The sequence below is a fragment of the Ascaphus truei genome, chromosome 2 (assembly GCF_040206685.1).
Source record: "Ascaphus truei isolate aAscTru1 chromosome 2, aAscTru1.hap1, whole genome shotgun sequence".
NCBI classification, from domain to species: Eukaryota; Metazoa; Chordata; class Amphibia; order Anura; family Ascaphidae; genus Ascaphus; species Ascaphus truei.
The window spans coordinates 94,746,077-94,767,815 of NC_134484.1; the positions used below are offsets into that span (position 1 = coordinate 94,746,077).

The 21,739-nt window shown below is 42.8% G+C and overlaps 1 protein-coding gene across 11 annotated transcripts in view; it reads left to right on the forward strand.

The window, feature by feature from the left end:
- The window catches only part of STAU2 (staufen double-stranded RNA binding protein 2), a 414,157-nt gene that overhangs the window by 308,997 nt on the left and 83,421 nt on the right, over nucleotides 1-21,739 (forward strand). Inside the window, exons 15-16 of one of the 11 annotated variants that reach the window (XR_012797298.1) lie at nucleotides 1,218-1,296; nucleotides 10,784-10,836. The exons of 9 other annotated variants lie outside the window; for them this stretch is intronic. Coding sequence is in view for 1 of the 2 variants with exons in the window: in XM_075583394.1 (XP_075439509.1) it covers nucleotides 10,784-10,855 (72 nt within the window). In the remaining variant the exon portion in view is untranslated. Of the gene's footprint in view, nucleotides 1-1,217; nucleotides 1,297-10,783; nucleotides 11,249-21,739 lie in introns of those variants that run through there. One more of the 11 variants, XM_075583394.1, reaches the window with a different exon arrangement.

Sequence of the window (21,739 nt, forward strand, 5' to 3'; positions counted from 1 at the left end):
TCTTGTTTTTTTTGTGACAGTGTGAGCGGTGTGTCAGCTGCAGGTGCTTTGGGAGTAGCTAGTTAATAGCTAGCTAGCTATTTATGTTACTCCATTGGCAATTGTATGTTCCTATAAAGCAGATTATTTTGTCCTCTGTCATTCTTTGCAATTTTTGAGCAAATAATGTGTTTCTGATTGTGTATTTTGCCCTTTTAAATGCTTTATTAAGGCATGATTTTGTGTAGCCTCATTCAACAAATCTGGCTGTCATGTCTGACGCTTGTTTATCAAATTCTGTGACCGTATGCAATTTCTGGGTAACCGCAGAAACTGACCAACTGGGATGTTACGTATCTGGTGTTGCGGGTGATGGGTATCGAGGCTACACAAAATCATGCCTTAATAAAGCATTTAAAAGGGCAAAATACTCAGTCAGAAACACATTATTTGCTCAAAAACTGCCAAGAATGACAGAGGACAAAATAATCTGCTTTATAGGAACATACAACTGCCATACAACAAAATCCTATGCAAACATTGGCATATACTTCTCGAGGACACAGACCTTAAAGAAGTATTACAAACCTATCCTACAGTGGTTAGCAGAAAAGCTAGAAATTTGAAGGAAATACTTGTCTGTAGTCACATGCCCCTAATTAACATACCAACATGGATACCAGAGAAACCAAAAAGGTTTTTTCCGGTGTGGACAATGTAAAGCCTGCCAATTCACGGTACCTTCTAAGAAATTTTCAAATTGAGACAATACAAGGAATTCTGATATCCAACAATTCATCAACTGTACGACCGAGGGAGTTATTTATCTCATGACATGCAGATGTAATAAACAATACGTAGGGGAAAACCAGACGTGAACTACGCAAAATAATTCTTGAACATGTAGGCTCAGTGCGTAATAATCTGGATATCCCTCTGGCATGTCAAATAAATGATAAGCATGCAGGAGATATAAAGGTGTTAAGTTTCAGAGGCATAGTTCATCTTAAAAACAGTCCTAGAATGGGTGATTGGGATAAGAACCTTTTGATGTGTGAAACTAAATGGATCTATCTACTGCAAACTCATTTCCGAAAGGGGTTAAACGAGGGTTTTCTTTTTACACCTTTTCTTTAACAAATATCCACTCATTTTAAATTCTGTATGTAGACCATCATTTTCATTGTTAACATCAATAACAATTATTAAAGTACTAATAATGTGCAATATTTATACAGGCATTTTGAGTGTGGGCGTTTCCAAGGAGACCAGATGTGAGAGAGAGAATCTCCGATCACAGCTCTGTCAGAGACAAAGGTTTGTCTCTGTATTTTCAACATACTAGACATGCTAAAGACTAGCGGGGAAATAGTTAGGCGGCTTTATTTACAGGTGCGCTGACGAGTATTCTAAAACTTGCCTGGGAAAATCTGGGGTTATCACCAACAAGACCCAGGTACATGCTGGGTACATGCTGCAACATTTCAGTGACATTTCTGCAGAGACTAATGGCCCATCGGATTAACACAGGAGGGGTCCCTGGCAGTCCCATTCTGTTTGAATGGGACTGCCAGGGATCCCCGCTGTTAACCCGATGGGCCATTAGTCTGTCTGCAGAAATGTCACTGAAATGTTGCAGCATGTACCCAGCATGTTCCTGGGTCTTGTTGGTGATTGCCCCAGATTTGTTTTAGAATACTCGTCGGCACTACAGTATATTAGGGCACTCTGATAAATTCTCCATTAGAGTTCCGTTATATGCGGGAATCATTGACCCTATTTTTTACTCTATTTTACCCTCATGCTCAGATCCAGCTGAAACAAGCTGGGAGTGGGTCTAATAATAACTTATTGCGTGATAGGGGAGTAATGCACTGGTCAGACCAGCCGTTTGTATACTTTGGCAAAACACCTGACATGTTGCATCTCTAATGGCTCAGGTTGAAAGCATGATACACCAGCAAACATTTAAACAGGAGGGAGTTATATACTTACCTCTGTAGCGAGCGGACTCTGTATGAGTCTAATCGCTATCCTACGGATGGTGAAAGCAATTAATCAGCCATGGGGTTGGTGTCAATTAACTTATTGTACCCCCGTGTTTATGACTTTATGACTGCTCAGTATATCCTGGTATCTATATATGGATGTTAAGTCATACAGAGTCCACTCGCTAGCCTGCTATCTTTAGATCAGTGCCGGAATCCCTTTTACACTAACAGTGTGTGCCTGCACTGCACATAGCTGTTTTCTGCCTACTGTGATTATTTATATCCCTTCATTGAACTTATGAGGTATTAGACTACATATACCCATACTAACTAGGCAGATCAGGTAAGGGTTCTATGTCAAGAATCACCTACCTGTCACTAGGGTCCTATATATGCAGCTCTGACTAGCAATTACCGACACTGAGGTTTATGATAGTGTTCCTCGGAGTCCTCACAAGGCACTATAGGTTACTTCTAACACAGTTCTCAACAATTTATACCTCCAAGGAACACGATCTGATTCACTGTGGGTCCGCTCGCTCTCCTGCGTCAATATAGACAAAGGTAGAGAGAGCTCCCTATTGTGTCGCACTGGAGAAACACCCCGAATCGAGCTTAAAAAGTAATTTTACATTTCTGCATCAATATATCAAGGAACCTATCTACATAATTATAATCGTCAATACGGAGGTACAATAGGCTAATTGATACCTACCCCACAACTGACTTATTGCTTCCATCATTGGCAGGATCGTGATTAGACTCATACAGAGTCCGTTTGCTAGCCTGCTATTTCTTAATCGGTCAGGAGTCCTTATTACACCATCGGTGGGTGCATGCATTGCACATCATATCCTCATATTACACCTATGAGGTATTAGACTATACATACCCATACCAATTAGCCAGACTTATTTGGTATATCTCTGTATACCTTTCCTTTCTATGTCGTCTTATCCATTCAACCACCTTAGGGTCCTATCCCAAACATTGCAACTTGTTTATCAGTCTTCTATGCCAGGCAGTGCCAAAGGCTTTACTGAATTCTAGGTAAGCTATATCTATTACTCCACTATCTGGTCTATTACCTTAGTTTACCAGTCCACAAAATCAGTAAATCCATGCTGCCTGGGATCTTGTAGATTGCTAGAATTTAAATATCCAACAATTATTTATTTCCTTGTTTCCATTAATTTCCCCACTTCCAATTTTGTAAAGTGGGCTGAAATGGCTATTCTGCAGTCATCTGGATGTACACCTGGTAATAGTGACATGGTAAGTAGTTCTGCCAATGGTGTTGCCAGCATGCCCCTAAATGATTTGAATATATCTTTGGATGTATCCCATCTGGCCCCATTGACTTGTCCACTTTCAGTTTTGAACTGAATGAGACTGCCAGGGACCCCCGCTGTGTTAATCCGATGGGCCATTAGTCTGTTTGCAGAAATGTTGCAGCATTACTGGGAGATTGCCCCAGATTTTCAAAGGCAAGTGTTCGGATACTCGTTCCTGCATCTGTATTTCACCCTCCCTTTCCCATGTCTCTAGTTCACCCTCCCTTCCCCATGTCACTAGTTCACCCTCCCTTCCCCATGTCTCTTTCACCCTCCCTTTCCCATGTCATTAGTTCACCCTCCCTTCCCCAGGTCTCTTTCACCCTCCCTTCCCCATGTCTCTATTTCACCCTCCCTTCCCCATGTCTCTTTCACCCTCCCTTCCTCATGTCTTTCACCCCCCCTTCCTCATGTCTTTCACCCTCCGTTCCTCATGTCTTTCACCTTCCCTTCTTCATGTCTTTCACCCTCCCTTCTTCATGTCTTTCACCCTCCCTTCCCCATGTCACTTTCACCCTCCCTTCCCTATGTCTCTTTCACCCCCCTTCCCATGTCTTTCATCCCCTCCCCACGTCTCTCTTTTACCCCCTCCCCACCTCTCCATGTCTCTTTCACCCCCTCCCCACCTCTGCACCTAACAGGACTGACACTGGAAGGACCCAGGAAAAAGAAGTAGCTGCTGGGAGGCTATGTTATATTCTCCCCCTGGTGAAAACGCCAATAACCTTGCTTGGACTTCAGTGGGCTTAACATCACCCACCGCGCAACAACCTGTAAATACACACAGAAATCACAATACCTTGGCATGATATTTCAGTACATTTCAACATATGGATATGGCTACCTTTAATAGTAGTGTGCCGGATCAGGCTTCAGCACCATATTGCCCTTACTATCAGGCACTCTTATGGAATATCATCGTTTATTCCCAGACGCAGAGATGTATTCTACCCTGTTCATGTGAATACTACGCCCCACTTTCCATTCCCTTAGCAACCTCTGTATTTCAGCTTGTTCTGCAGACTTGCGCTGACCCTCCTCCCATTGTGGTGATATCCTTACCATTAGTGTGACAGGCAGGGCAGTTATAACCACAAAACGATTCACGATACACAAATACATACGATACACGATACACAAAAATAGGAGCGCATGAATGGAGACAAAACTGAAATTAGTACATAAAATCTTTATAAGTAAAAAGACAGAACATATAACACCACATACAGGTAATGATCTAGTGGTCTGTGACATCCACAAGGGATGTGGAACTGCTACAAAGAGCCTCACAACAAGAAGTTCTAAGCAATCCCTAGGAGTATTGACAGGGAAGGAGTCAGGGGCTAGATGATAAAAACGACACAGACCTCAAGCTAATAGAACTCCTGTTAGCGTCCTCATGGAGTATCTAGACTGCTGCCCGGATATCCATCGTCACGGACGTCACGTCCTAGGGATTGCTTAGAACTTCTTGTTGTGAGGCTCTGTGTAGCAGGTCCTCATCCCTTGTGAATGTCGCAGACCACTAGATCATTGTGATCTTTACCTGTATGTGGTGTTATATGTTCTGTCTTTTTACTTATAAAGATTTTATGTACTAATTTCGTTTTTTGTCTCCTTTCATGCGCTCATATTTTTGTTATCGTTTTGTGACTGAATTTACCCCGCTGAGCACGGGAGACTGGGAGCAGCAGAGAGGACCCGTTATTAAAGGGAATTAGCAAGGGACAGCGCGCACATCTTTTTGTTCAACAGTTATAACCACACCATTACTCATGGGGACATCAATGTGAAACCCAGTAATTCAGAATGGCGCTATAACACAGTGATAGTGATCTATAACCATAAATAATATAAGTGGTGAAACTGAAAAAACTCTCAACCTTCCAGGGAATATACACTGATTCCCTCACAGAGCGTAGAAATCCAAGGGGGGGGGGAGGAAGGGAGCAGAATCGTCAGGAACACCCAGAAAAAAACATAAACATAAAAAACATAGTGTAATATGTAGATGAATGTAAATCAGAAATCAGGATCAGCTTGGCTCTTGTGGCGTGCCTACTTACAAGAAGTAAGATCAAAACCAGCGTTTGTATGGTTAAAGGTGGAGATGTGATCTCTAATTCTTGAGTTCGTTGGCTGCAGCAATTATTGCTGAAGTGCACAAGGTGGTGTGTCTGCCGGGGCTTTATCCCTCACAGTTCATCAGCCGCATTCATACAGAGAGAAGAGGAGAACATAGTGTTTTACCAGGTAAACAACACAGACTTTATCGTTGTATCATAAAGATATGTACTCACAATAAAACATGTGAACGCAGTCACATAACGGTTTCTTTAGGGCAACAGCAGAACGGCTCGGCAGATGGAAAAAGTCCTCCACTTCACGATAGATTCCCCTTCTCGAGGGTGCCCCCTTGTCCGGTGCCGGTGGATGGCGTCTGACGTCACTTCCTGGCCTGGAGGTGACGACTTCCGGTAGAGAAGGGAAAATCGAGGGAATTGGAGGAGTCGCCGGACCGCAGCAGTGCCTCTAGGATAGGAGCAGGTTCTCAGGCAGTGAGAGTGATCTGCTTCCTTCCAGCTGGCTCAACCCGTTTCACTGCATCCGCAGCTTCCTCAGGAGCAATGGGGACATCAGGCATTACTGGTGACAAGGCCCGAGGGGTCATAGTGGTAATGCTAGTGTGTACAGCAACAGGGGGTACAGGGGCAAGGTAGTGCGGAACGGGCACATTATAGTCCTGTCCTGGGAACAGTTCGCTATCTCAGCAGCGCCTCCAAATGTAGCCCTTGTACCCCCACCCTAAGTGATATTGGGGGGGTCTGCTTCTTGTCTGGCTACTACTTCAGGGTATGATGCTGTGTACCTGTTGATAACAGGAGGGCTGAGTGCTCCGCGATGGTGTGGAGAGAACAAGGACAGGGGTTCAGGTTACCTTCGTTCTTCAGGGGTGCAGCGCCTCCAGTCAGCATAGATTCTCTGCAGGGGCAGGGGATGTTTCATACTGACACCTTGTCTTCCTTCACAGCAGCAGACAGTAATCACACTGGTTCTGATACAAATGGCTTTATTGCAGGCAGATAGTAATAATACAGCAAGCACAGAGGTATCCCTTTTCTCTCTTGTCTCCCATGCTGGTCAAAGCCCTGACTCAGGCATTTGGTCCCTTTCAGGCCTGTTCACCTTTCCTCCCGTCTCCTGGTGGGATGGAGGAAGAGGCTCCTCGCTCCACTAGTGGAGGAGAAAGATCAACCAGGATCAACACTCAAGAACAGAACTGAACCTAGAATTTAGGAGAGTGCCAGAATTTATAACCTGAGATTGGGGGTTGAAACCCTGCCCCATAACCAAACAGGAACAGGTGAAAAAGGCAGTGCACTGCCTAAGAAGCAGGAGGAGGGCCCGAAACGTGTAGGTGTGCTACCTGCTGCTGCTGTTGGGGGTTATATGTGAACCTCTAATGAATTAAATCATTTTTATGCTACCGTGAGCCTCCTCCTGCTTCTTAGGCAGTGCACTGCCTTTTTCACCTGTTCTTGTTACCCTGTTTTGGTGGATTGCCCGTCGCTGAATTACTGCTTGGGGACCACACCAGTGGACTTTGGAAGCTAACAGTGAGTTATGCCTGTGGGTTTCCATACCCTTATCCTATCCTGTATGGGACAATCTATGTACTGTGTATTTGTGCCAAGGAGCACTAGGTACTAGTCCACCATCACTATTAGGGAATTTATATTATATACAGTTTATATTGGAGTGGTCCTAGCGGAGATCTTTTATACCTTAAGGGACTTGTTCATGTCTCATGCACCGGTTACTTACACACCATAACAGAACAGGTTGAATACTGATTGGTGATCACTACTTTTGGATGAACCAATCAGTATCCTTCTCTCAGGCACAGAGACACTATCTGGTAGTTGCTAGGCCTGTCCTTGGATACCTGAAATGTATCCAAGTCTGCAAGACACATACAGAGCCTAAAGAAGGAATCAACCCCTCCACTGCCTGCACCTAACAGGACTGACACTGGAAGGGCCCAGGAAAAAGAAGTAGCGGCCCGGGAGGCTATGCTATACCTGTATTATTTTGATGTATTGTGACTTTAGCTAAGACTGCCGGTTGCATGTGTTGTTTTCTTTCCACCGTTGACCTTTAACCCACAATAACGGCAAAAAGAGCAATCATAAATACCACGGAGTTTAGAAATATGTGATGAAGTAAGCAACTCAGAAAAGTATGGCTGTGTACTCGCATGCATGCTCATTGTCCTTGGTCAGCCCCAGAACATGACATTCTACTTTAAAAATTGTGTTTTTCTATATTTATGGGCCTGCAGCACACACAAATAGTTAATAGTAACACATTTTTCTACTGCTGACAGTTTAAGGTTTTTCATAGTAGAAAAAATCCAATCACAATAAAATCCTGTACTCCTAAGAGATTATGATCTAATTTTTGTTAGCATAGGAAAAGAAAGGGAGAGAGACTGTCAGATTTTACAGGGAAATAGTTTAGAATCATTCTCCCACTATTAGAGGCCAGTCTTAACCACAAGGAATCTATTTTTAATTAAAGGTGGACTCCTTCCAAAAATTAATTCTTATGGGTAGAAAAGTCAGGAAATTATACATTGCCCATAAAACTAATAAAATAAAATACAAACAGATTTTTCCTGAATGCTGCAGTGTAAAATAGAAGGGGTAAAACATGACTGTATAATGGATAAGAAAGATACGTTGCTTACACGCTGCAGAAAAAAGATGAAATATAAATAAACAGTATTCTGTTTCATCCTGACTATACTTTGTACTGCAACATTTTCCAGTAGCATTCTGTTAAAGTAAAATATTGATTTTGAAATGATTTTTTCTGAGTCTTTTTTTTCTACATTTTCTAGTAGCTGTCTCGTCCAACATGAGTGTAATTGTGGGATTGCTGAAGCACTTCAGATAGCTCCTAAATTGCACCTTGCAGAATCTGTATGTTTTGCATATTTCATGAGCTTTCTTTGTTGGGCAGAGTTAGAATTTCCATCATACAGTACCTCTGTTAGACATGCCTACATACAATAGAAAAAAATAAAGATTTGATGCAATTGCTTCCACTTTATTTAGAACTAGCTGAGAGACCCGGCGTTGCCCGGGATGTGAACCGTGCTCACACTGACACACACTGCTCATTGTTCACACTGCACACTGCACACACACACTGCACACTGCACACACACTGCTCATTGGTCGCACTGACGCACACTGCGCACACACAGCTCACAGTGATGCACACTGCACACACTGGTCACACTGACACACACTGCTCACTGCTCACACTGCACACACACACATACACAGCTCATTGCTCACACTGACACACTGCACACACACTGCTCACACTGCACACACTGCATACTGCACACACACTGCTCAGACTGACACACACTGCATACTGCACACACACTGCTCATTGGTCACACTGCACACACTGACACACTGCTCATTGCTCACAATGCACACAGTGCACACACACTGCTCATTGCTCACACTGCACACACACTGCTCACACTGACACACACTGCACACTGCACACACACTGCTCACACTGCACACACAGTGGTCATTGCTCACACTGCACACACTGACACACTGCTCATTGCTCACACTACACAGTGCACCACACACACACACACTCACACACACACAGTTACAGACAATCACAGACAGTTACACACACTCACACACAGTCACACACACTTACACACACTTTCACAGTTTCAAACAGTTTCACACAGTCATAGACACTTACACAGACTTACACACACTCACACACTCTCACACTGTGAAACACTTACACACACTGTCACACACAGTTACACACAGTCACACACAGTCACAGACACTTACACACAGTTTCACACAGTCACAGACACTTACACACACTTACACACAGTCACAGACACTCACACACAGTCTCACACAATTACACACACCAGCACCAACACCCGCTCCCCCCCCTCCTCCTGCGCAGGCAGCGGGGACAACGGTGGGGAGAAGGTGAAGCGGGGACCGGAGGGGCATCCCCCCTCCCATCTCACGTCCCGCGGCCTGTCACGCGGTGACAGGGGGGAGCCGGGACCGGAGGGGCATCCCCCCTCCCATCTCACGTCCCGCGGCGACAGGGGAGAGCCGGGAGCGGAGGGGCATCCCCCCTCCCATCTCATGTCCCGCGGCCTGTCACGCGGTGACAGGGGAGAGCCGGGACCGGAGGGGCATCCCCCCTCCCATCTCATGTCCCGCGGCCTGTCACGCGGTGACAGGGGGGAGCCGGGACCGGAGGGGCATCCCCCCTCCCATCTCACGTCCCGCGGCCTAGGGGGGAGCCGGGACCGGAGGGGCATCCCCCCTCCCATCTCAGTTCCCGCGGCCTGTCACGCGGTGACAGGGGGGAGCCGGGACCGGAGGGGCATCCCATCTCACGTCCCGCGGCCTGTCACGCGGTGACAGGGGGGAGCCGGGAGCGGAGGGGCAAGAGCAGCACGTAGCATCCTGCCGCTGCCTCACTCATCCTGCCGCTGCCTCACTGATCCGGCCGCTGCCTCACTCATCCGGCCGCTCCCACATGGATATGAGGCGGGAGGCCGCGTGTTGTGGCCGCTCCCCCGCGTGTCCCGGGCGCTCGCTCCGCTCCCCCGCTGACTGTAGCGGCGCTGGGGTGTGAGCTTGGGGGGGTGGGGGGTGTGAGCTTGGGGGGGGGGGGGGTGAGATTGGGGGGGGGTGAGGTGTGTGTGAGCTTGGGGGGGGTGGGAATGTGTGTGTGTGTGTACACGGGACTCCGGGTAAGTTCGGACACAGGGAGGGTGGGGGGGGTGTGGAAGTTGAGGTGCGGTCCAGCTGACGGGGGAGAGTGAGGGGCACCGGGAGGGCATTGTGTGTGTGTGTCCGTGTCCGTGTCCGTGTGTGTCCCTGTGTGTTTGTGTGTGTGTGTCCCTGTGTGTCCTTTGGCCCGTCACTCCGCCTCAGGCCAATGAGAGGTGTGCGGGGGCGGGCCAAGGGACCAATGAGATTTCCCCTAGGGACACCGGACATCCAGGCAGGCAGTGCTTTCACTAATATAGTATATAAGATCCTCTGTTTTAGTGTAAAGGGTTGCATGATTAAAATTGGTTTCTAAAAGCGAAGCATTCATAAAGATCTAAGGGAGAAGGAGTGGCTCAGTGAGTAAAGACTGTCTGGCACTGAGTTTGAAGCAGGGGAACCTGGTTAAATTCCCGGTGTCGGCTCCTTGTGACCTTGGGCAAGTCACTTTATCTCCCTGTGCCTCAGCCACCAAAAACATAGATTGTAAGATCCACGGGTCAGGGATCTGTGTCTGCAAAATGTCTCTGTAAACTAGCAGCGCTATACAAGAACATGCTATTTTTATTATTATTATTATTATTATATCTAACCTGCTCTGCCATGCTGTATTGTACACACACAGAACTTGCCATCAATGAAGAGAGCTTGTAGACACTTCAGCAGGACATCAGGACATGGGTGGGATACCTGTTGAGAAAATACGTAACTACTGACAAGTCTGATTCATTTCTGAGTGGCCACTCTGCTCTCGTCTTCACATGATCCCCCACAAAGAGAAATCTTCTACCGCCTGCTAAACAAGGGCTGTTTGATGTTTCCTCTTAACATTTCCAAGACGTTAATTCAGCAGGACATCCCCACTGGAGTTCTCCATATTGCCAGATCGGCAGCTGTTACTATTCATTCAGTGCAGCATGACATGTTTAGCTAGGGACTCCTTTTTTGAGATTATTTGTCACAACAGTAGAGTAAATAAGGCACCAATCTTCTGCTGCATTTGGCGTTTGCTTTAGTTAATGCTGACTATTTTGCTGATGACAAAGCCAGCTAATCATTGAAGAGCTGCAACACATTCAACCTTTTAAAGTGCATTGCAAAATAAGGCATTAAGTGCTCTTTTGGTTGACTTCTAAATGTCCTACTAGTATTGTCTGTTGATTCATGCTTGTATAAATCATTATTTTGTCATCTTGCGTGAGTATAATGAGTATTTTTTTAAACAAAAACCACCCGAACGAGCATTGCTTACTCTACTCATTGCTTACTCTACTTTTTTTTATTCTATTTTCCTGATACACACATTTTTGGATAATTACATTATATTATGTTTTAAATGGATGCTTAACCCTTTGCGTGCCCCAGAATGTAGTTACTACGTCATAGGGTCTGGCACTCTACGGGTCCCATGGCGTATTAGCTACGTCAAACAATGGAGGCTCGTTTTACTAGTGGAGATTACGTCCTGCACTCCATGGGGTGTACACAGATGAGGAATGGGAGGGAGATGACTCCTTCTGTTCTGACATCAATGGCAGAACGATCATGTGAAGTGGTCACGTGATCGAAGTGCAGGAGGGGCCATGGCATTATGGTGCTGCAGCCCTTCCAGCAATCAAAGGGTTAAGTCTGCTATCTGGTAAAATAAATGTTGGGTGGTATAAAAGCAGAGATTAATTAACTGTAACTTGCTTCTCAGGTGCCACATTTCAAGTGCCTTGCTAGGTTACACTGAAGCGATATAAAAAGGGTGACTTCACAGTCTGTACTCTATAGAACGTGTACTTCTCCGCACTACCATCATTGTCAGGTACTGCCATCCTCTGCTCTTACACCTTCTCCTATTGTCTCTCCAAGTCTCCCAACATTTATTTTATTTATTTATTTATAAAATATTTTACCAGGAGTGTAAGCTTTCTGGCAGGGATTCATTTTCCTCTTCTGTTTAGTATGCATATTGTATTATATTCCCCTGTATTTTAATTTCTATTTAATGAAGCTCTGCATACCTTGCGGGCACTATATGAATAAATATGTACATGTATTAGATATATACATATATACAAATATGTACATGTAATATATATATATATATATATATATATATATATATAAACAAGGCCACGCGGAGGCAATCCACTCAGAGGAACATATTAAAAAACATAAACATATATATGCACAAGTCTTGTCTTGCCGCGGTTTAATCCACCTATGGTTAGTTACATTTACAACGTTTCAGTATTTTTGCCAGTTTATAGGATTGATTGATCATCATCATCATCGTTGAGGGTTTAATTGTGGCGGTAGTGTCTTTCAGTAGAGTAGTGGTACTGACAGCATTTGTGCATAAATAAGTTTTTTTATAAGTTCCACTGAGTGGCTTGCCTCCGGGTGGCCTTGTAGACCCTCATTGGTCAGTTTTCCACCAGTCTTACCTGATTCTCACAGATAGGGTTGATTAGAGGCGAAGGGGGGTGCACCTGTCCACGGGGAGGTTACTACTTATAGGACTGCTTTCTGAATAAGCGTCACTCTTTGATAAAGCACCGTAGAGGACGGAAATGCATCAGAGGATTCTATCTGTTTAAGGATCTTGGGAAGCCAGGGTGTCCCCGTAGCTTAAATGAACGTGGTTCATCTCTGGAGACTCCTTGCTTCAAATCTATTTTTTTTAAACACTTATGTGTCACCAGTTCTGCTTTAAGTCACACTTTATCCGAAAACACTTCTGAACATCATTGTAAACTGTCAACTACTTGACAAAGGGACTTGCCAATGTTTAGTCTTCTATTGATTTTGTCCTTGAACTTGCATGTCTGCTTGCTGCTGTATATTATTGTCAAGTGAGCTGTGTTGGAAGAGAGCCCTGTGTGCACCATCTTGCAATTTGAGGGGCTGATTAAAAGGGGAGTCAGACATGAACAGATGCATCACGTTCTTAACAAGGCTCGATTAGGATTTTCTTTTCTTTTTAGTATTTAAAAAAATATTTGCCAAATATGATTTGGTGGAAACTAGTCTGAATTTCACTTAGTGCATCAAGTGTAAGACACTCAAGGGGGTGCAATCATAAGGGGGGAGGAGGGGCAGAGCCATGTCTAGATTATTAATTTTTAACCCTTTTGCTTCCAAGACAGCTAGTAACATAATGGCCTCTCTGACATCAGCGTTGTTGATGCGCAGCTCCCCAAATCTTCAATTGACAAGGTAGCTTTTCCCATCTGTCTCATTAACAGGTCGCACTGCTTAATGTAAAAACGGGCAGCAGAGGGGACTCTCAGTTTCAGCCAAATTTCCTTTCCTACTTAAGTGTATTTTTACAAGTTCATTAGCTTATCCCACCCTCTCTGGTGTATGTTTTTTTTCCCAGTATTATCAGATTTCATTATATGGGAAGAATTATCAGATCAGCCCTTTCTCCAGCATAGCAGCATTAAGACCGTCTGGAATTTGGGCTTCCTTCACTTTACAGGGAGAATATTGTGTAAATCAGCCTCTCAGGTTTCAGTGGGAGGCACGGGGTTGCACAGCATCCATTTGTCAAGTTGATTGCATGTCAGTGAAGTAGCATTAGCTTGTCTTTGAACAGAAATGAAATGCAAAGCTCCCCTTTCTGTCTTTTCTAGGAACATCCACCCTTTTTAAAGTGAGGCCCTCTTAGAAAAACAAGGTGATGCAACAGCACAATCAGTCACTCAAGCTGTCTGTCATCTGTTTTGTTACGGAAATGACTTTCAAGTTAGCCGAGCAGAAAATGGGCGAAAATTAGCAAAAGGTTATAGCACTTAGAGGTGCAATCCAACTTGGTGGCACTTAATGATGGTGCAGGTTGTGTAGCACTGTCGGTAATATTAGAGCAGCTATCTGTTCTTATTTCATATTTCACCTTTACTCTTATTCATTTGTATTTCACCTGTTTGCATTATATATTGTACAAGACGAAAGCACACATAGATCTATCTATGTATGTAATAGTGTTTCCCCCACCCTCTGGGAGATCCCCCTGTTACCAGGTGTTTGGTGCATGCTGTCTGTTGGTTCACAAGAGGCTGAGTTGTCCGCCGATGGTTGTGGGGACTGCAGGACAGGCTTCTGGGGTATATACCCGACATTTACTCCATGGTACACAACGCCTCCATTTGCCCTAAGCTCCAGATATACAGTATGGAGGCGATCTCCTATGGTAGAAACGGTTACCTCTTCCCCCAAGTAAGATCACACACCAGGCAGGAGGTATATTCAACTGGAATGGATTTATTCCTGTACACTCGAAGCACACGGCAGTCCTCTGCCCAATACAGTCTCTGTTTTGGTCTCCAAACTTGCGACAGTCCTTGGACCTTCACTACGGGTAAAGGGACCCTGCAGCAGTCCTAGCTCTTCCCGAGCCCTCTAGCAGGACCAGGGCAAAATGTAATCACTCACTTTCCCCCTTAGGGAAGAGGACCAGGCCCTGCCAGTGCACAGCAACCTGCGTGATACCTTGTCTCTCTCAACGGTAGAGACACTGCTGCATTTTGGGTTGCACCTCCCTTAAGTGCAGTAGGGGGAAGGTACTTGGTCTGAACCCAGGATTGGGCAGAACATAGACCTAGTCACACCTCCTCCCCTGTCACTCAAGGGAAGCTGCCTGTGTGGGGAAAGCCCATGATTAGTACTGGCAATGCCTGCTCTTACCAGGACTTGCATGCCAGTGAAAGCAGAATTTTAGCCAGAAACCAGCCATGGCTACATATATATATAAATCTATGAAAGTTGACCATGATATTAACTTCTCAGCAGTGTAACTTGGATTGCCCTCTGTAGTGTACTTACATTGGAGTCAAATTTATTTACACAATTTTCTTTCTTCTTCTTGGTCGTGAGTGTTCTTCATAGATAAAATGTGTTTAATACACATGAAGAAGACACCTGTGAGTATTCAAAACATCTGTGCACTATAGTTTAATCTATGAAAAAACGGTCTTGTTGGTCCACTGAAAGATATCGCTATCTAACCAACAATAAATCTTGTCTAGAACCAATAGAACTTTAAACTACATCATCATCACTTAGATTGTACGCTTTATGGGTCAGGGATTTAATTCCCTTACTGATTTTGTTTGTTGTACTTGGCTGTGCCTCCCTAAATAACAATATACAGGCATACCCCGCATTAACATACGCAATGGGACCGGAGCATGTATGTAAAGTGAAAATGTACTTAAAATGAAGCACTACCTTTTTCCACTTATCAATGCATGTACTGTACTGCAATCGTCATATACGTGCATAACTAATGTAAATAACACATGTGTAATAGGCTCTATAGTCTCCCTGCTTGCGCACAGTTTCGGTACAGGTAGGGAGCCAGTATTGCTGTTCAGGGCGTGCTGACAGGCGCATGCGTGAGCTACCGTTTGCCTATTGAGCGATATGTACTTATTCGCGAGTGTACTTAAAGTGAGTGTCCTTAAACCGGGGTATGCCTGTACCTATAAAAGTGTATATATAACTATATATATAATTTGTTGTGAAAGTCGAAAAATAACATATTTTCAGCGAAGTATCAGAGGGTCTTTGTTATAAATATCAGTTGACCTGTAATGATCAATGATTTTTTTCAGATTTTCTTCAAAGTGATAAATTATTTGCTTTTGACATTGATTATGGTTTGAAGAACGGTTGTTTGTTCTTCTTGATTTCATTTTCTTTTTTTACCTCTGATCCTGTAAACTCACAGAGAAGAAAACAACTGGCAAACTTTACATAGTTTAGCTTTGAACATAGATTGAATAAAATGACAGTGAACAATGATTAATTCTCTAATTACACCAATAATGAGACTGAATCTTCGTACTACGAGGAGGACATTGTTTTTATAATAAGCTGAAATTAAGTCCAATTTTCAGCAACCCACGAGACACAAAATATTTGGTGTAGTAGTGTTGCCTGTGTGTCTGACAATGGCACTTCTTACCCATTTTTCCTTATTGAGAAAAAGTTTAAATAGATAAGAAAAACAAACAAGAAATGCTCAATTTGCAGCACTGACTGCAGCTATTTGATAGCCAGAGATCCTGTATTCATAAACACACTTACAACACATGGGTTATTTCAGGAAGCAATGCATTTGTATACAAAGCTAACTATCTCCTAGACCAGCGGTGCGCATACTGAGGGGCACAAGATTTGCTGGGGGGGGGGGGGGGTGCGGCGGTTACCGAGGCCCTGTGCCCTTCCCCAAGGCATTTAAATTAAATGCCAGAGGAGACGTGAGGCCTCTGTAACGTCCTTTACCTGCTGCCAGCCGGGTCTTCGGCGGCACAGTTACTATGGCAACGCGGCATCAAATTATGCCGTGAGGTCATGTAACATGTCACCATGACAACGCGCGTCAAATTACGCTGTAGGTTCATATGACGTGATGTCACATGACCCGCGACGTCATTTGACACCGGGTTCTAAGCGATGGGGGCTGCAAATGCTGGGCCTCCCAGGCACGGAGGCGCACGACAAAAACTGTCCTAGACCACAGTCAAGGACATTGTGGATTGGTACCGTTTCCTGAACTATATATAATAATGGGTAAATAAAATAGATAATCTTATGTATTTATATCTTTATTTATAGAGCACCATCCATGTACATAGCGCTCAACTAAAGTAATATACGTGACATTAAAGGAATTAGCGCTTCAACATAAAAGTAGACATTAGAAAAAGGAGTCCCCGGCCTGAAGAGCTTACAGTCTAAGCTCCAGGTTCTAAGTATTCTTTGCCAAAACAAGTCTCTCTAATATTAGTATTAAAATGGCTAGGATATTATTTTCTTGCTTAAAATAAAACTCCCATAATAAGAGACCTTACGTCAGTATTTGTTCTACATTTACACATTACAATAAAAGTGATAAGACATGCTGTTCATGTTCCTTTTTAATAAGCCTTTTCAAACTCTCTGCAGTAATTGCTACTTTTCATTTTCGGTGATGTCAAGATATTTGCTTTCACAGTTTAAAATGTCATGGATAAAAAAGGATTGATACCATGTCCTTACTAGGAAATAATGTTTTTGATGCCGTGTGTGAAATAAGTTTGAAGAAAGAATTTCAAAAGAAATAGAAACAAGATGCTGCATATTTGAATGATGGCGTTCTTTGCTTTCTTTTGTTATTTGGAAGATATTGTACCTGAGATAATGTTGCCAGAATGCTTTCATTTCAGCTCTAATATTTGTTTTACGTAAGAGTAGTCGCATTTAACAACAGATGTTAGATCTGCAGTAGACTTTTTTCACATTTGTTTCATCACTCAGGGATATGCTTGTTATTTTCAAACTTAGACCTGAAACCACCAGTGACTAGTGAGCCAACTTTAGGGCAACCTTAACCACGTCACTACCTCTAGGACTTTAAAAAGTTGTACTTACATGACCTTTGTAAATGTCCTCCTGCTTCCCCCTCACTGGGGAAGCTCTGATTCTGACCCCATGAGGTACATTTGTTCCTCAGGACTGCCAGGGAATTCTGAGGAGCAATGATAATAACTCTGATCACTGAAGGTGATCTGAGTTATTACTTTAAAAAAAGTTAATGAGACTGATTGTGTTGGGTAGGGTTGTGGGGGCGACCCACTTTACAGCCCCTTGCTGTGCTCATGTGGTACGAGGCTGGACTTCTTATTCCTGGGGTTTAATTAGAATATCCCCGTATTTGTAATAATACAACTCTGCCTTGGGGGAAGGAGCTTGTCACGCTAACCTGGTGCTTAAGAATCTGACAATATATTTTTATTTTATCCTCTATAGAAAGAGGCAATCTACATAGTCAGCCTTTGTATGACAATTCAATGTGATCCATCACAGGACACCTCTGGTTGTCTACTTTCAGGAAAATATAACTCCATAGGGCACGAGGAGCAGAGGACAGAGGACAGAGGGTTTGCTCTATTTCATTTACTGTTTGACAACAGATGTCTGCATTTACACGTTGCTTTTGCACAATTCATGATCTCTTGTTCAGTGATTGATATCTGTTGTTTACATTTGCACTCGGTCCGCTTCACGATTCATGACATATATTGTGTGCTTATTGAGTGTGGGATTTTTGACAGTGGGGAGGGAAAGCTTAGGGAAGTACCTCTGGGACCCTTTGGGACCAGGGGGAATGGGCTAGATGAAGAGGTCACCCCTCGAAACGTCGCCCCCCTAGTTTGCTTTCCTTTTTCCATTTTGTGTTTTTTTCCTTTTGTTTCATGTGTTTTTTCCCCTTCTCCTTCTTTCCCCTTTACCCCCTAAATTTTGACTTTTCCCATGGTGATATTGATTTTTTCATTGGCACATTGGCTACTGTTGTTAGAATTTCAGTTTATTAAAATTATTCATATTCACTCCATCGGTATTTTTTAGTATCGTTAACTAAGAGACAGAGAGTGCTGGTACTACTTTTGGTTTGTTAGGAAATAGTAGTAGTTTCACTCACATTTCATGTGAGCAATATAGGCATTTGGGTTGTTATGGAGTAACCAACTCAGCAACAGGTTTGTTTCTCCTGGAAACACGGGATTCTCTTGACGGGACTGTTTACTCCCAGGAAAGACAAGGCGAGGACTACAGGATAATGTGGACAATCTTTATAACAAGTAGTAATAAAAACATAAACACTTACAGGCAAGTAAGCCAAAATCAGCAATGGGACCACCCTGGGTCATGTGGTAGAAATGTCCAGGAAAGAAACCCTTTTCTTATGCAGCAACCCTCGTGGTGGCCTTCCACATCCAGTCACTGTATTGTAGGGGGCTTCTTTTATCATCCAAGGTATTCTGCCACAATGCCACTGCTTCAGTAGCTCCACCGCGCCTGTGAATTTAACCCTATGCATTTCGTCGTTGAGACTTCTTCAAGGGGTGTAGTATAGTGTCCTCTCCAGTCCTCTCTTTAAATAAATGAATTTTGCGCTGTTTTACAGCTCCGTGATGTCACTTCCGGTGTGCGTTCCACACGGAGTGTTCCTTCCACATCCGGTTGCGTTCCACCAATGTGTGACGTCACACACGGCACGTGTCCCTCCTTCATATCTACATATAGTAGACAAGCACAGTCTATTCGGATCATCTTTCTTAAACATTGGAATACTCTTTCATTAGATAGAGATATTGCTTCTATTGTGCAAGGTGGTCCAAGGTTTGTTTATAAAAAAGCAAAAACACTGTCATCCCACCTTTCACCTAGTCTTTTTAATTCTAGATCGCAAGATCCTTATGTGCGAGGTATCCCCAATGGCGTCTTTGCTTGCAGAAGGTGTTCCATATGCATATATGCAAAATCGATTAAAACAATATCTACTAGTAATCACAATTTTCGGATTAGGAATTTCATAAATTGCTGCACAAGTTTTGTAATGTATCTCTTACAGTGTGGCTGTAAGAAGTCATACATAGGTCGTACTATCAGGCCTTTAAGATTTAGAATACAAGAACATGTAAGATTAATTAAAAAGAAGGATTTAACCCTTCCGGTAGCTCGTCACTTTTCATCCTGTCCACAGGGAAACATTGCCAATTTCGTCATTTCAAGACGTCATTTATTGTAGATTCTATTCACTTTCTTTTAACTCACAACTATTTCTTCTTTGATGGGGTTCATTATCTTCAAACATGTGGAATGGCAATGGGTACCAGCTTTGCCCCATCCTATGCAAATCTTTTCATGGGATGGTAGGAGTCGTTCCACGTGTTTGGGGATTTGAACCCCTTCCGAAAGCGCATTATTTTTTTATCGTCGATTTATAGATGATCTTATTCTAATCTTGGAGGGTGATGTCACAACACTTTTATTATTTATTGAATTTATAAATTAAAATAATCTTCATCTTAAATGTACACATACATACCACTATCACCAATTGCGTTATTTGTATCTTCTTTTATATTTAGATCTGTCCTTAAAAATCCAAACAAATATTTATCGCAAAGATAATTCAAGGAACACATACTTGTGATCGGACAGCTGTCACCCAAATACTGTAATCTCATTCGGGCAATCCCAAACGGTCAGTTTATGAGAGCAAAACGCAGTTGCTCAAATGACGAAGACTTCCAGATACAATCTAAGGACATTTATGAGAGATTTTTGGCGAGAAGTTATGGGTCGAAAGACCTGTCTGATTCTCTAGAGGAAGTTGGTAGTATGGATAGAGATACATTACTAATTAGAAAACCAAAGAAAGTTTTTTCTAAAACAAATCCTTTATTCATTACTCAGTTTAGTTAACAAGCGAGCCAGATAAAGAGCATTATAAACAAACACTGGGAGGTCCTAAGATTGGATCCAATAATAGGACCTGATCTACAGGCAAATTCAACATTGGTGTTTAGAAAAGCATGAACAATAGCAAACTCTTTGTCACCAAGTCTATTTACATCCCAGACGTCTATGCCTACTCTATCATCTAGGGGCTCATATAATTGTAGCCGTTGTAAAATGTGTAAACTAATGAAATCTACGGTTACAAAAAAGGTATATAGGATCCATCAATTTATTAATTGCATGACTTCCTTTGTTGTTTATTTACTCACCTGTGGGGGCAGGAAACAGTATGCGGGATGCACCACCAGATGCTTGAAGTTGAGAATTATGGAACATGTGAGGCTTATTAATAAAAAGGACTTGAATCACCCTGTGCCAAAACATTTTTCTAAATGTAAAAAGCGTGAAGTGAAAAAATCTCACATTTAGTGGCATAGAATGTATTCCCCCCTTAATTAGAGGTGGTGATCGCACTAAAAGGCTTGGCCAGAGGTAGGCTGGATTTTCACATTGTAAATCGAGGTCCCGCTTGGTCTAAATACAGACTGGGACCTGGGTCACTTTCTGTGATCCTTTGGCATTCCCTTCTGATCCAGTCTCCTGCTTTTTAGCCTCCTGTTTTCACCATGAGTGTTTTGTTCAACACATGGTCTTTGCATATTTTATGCTTTAATGCATTCATGGATATCAATATGGATGCGATATTATGTAGTTTGCGCTTAACACTTCTGGTGATCAGTTCCCTAATTGATCATTTTTCTGCTAGTTTAAGGTTAGGAAGCATATTGGATCAGCACGGATGAGATTCAATTTGTTATTATTTCTCTCATGTTGTAGTATATTTTCTATTAGTATGCTTGTTCTCAATATACTGATACCGGGACTAGATTTATGCTATTGTTATATCCTCATTATATTCAATTAATTTCTATAGCACAAATCCTGTGCTTTCAACTTTTCTTGAGTCATTTTCTTTATATTATTTATTATACATTTTAGTTATTTATCTGTAGACTTAAATAAATGTATTATTAGATACATATTATAAATTTTCTGGTTATGGTACCACTATCACTCAGTTCAGTTACTAATATGGGCTATATATATTTATATATAATAAAACTATTTTTGTATTTTTATTTATGAATATATATTGTAAATATATATATATATATATATATATATATATTCCATCCATATAAACTTATTAATTGTATTTATGGTTGTTCTGCTTATACCTTTATTTTTATTCTTTATAGAGGCATTTTGACATGTCATTATGACCCCTTTGGGTCGC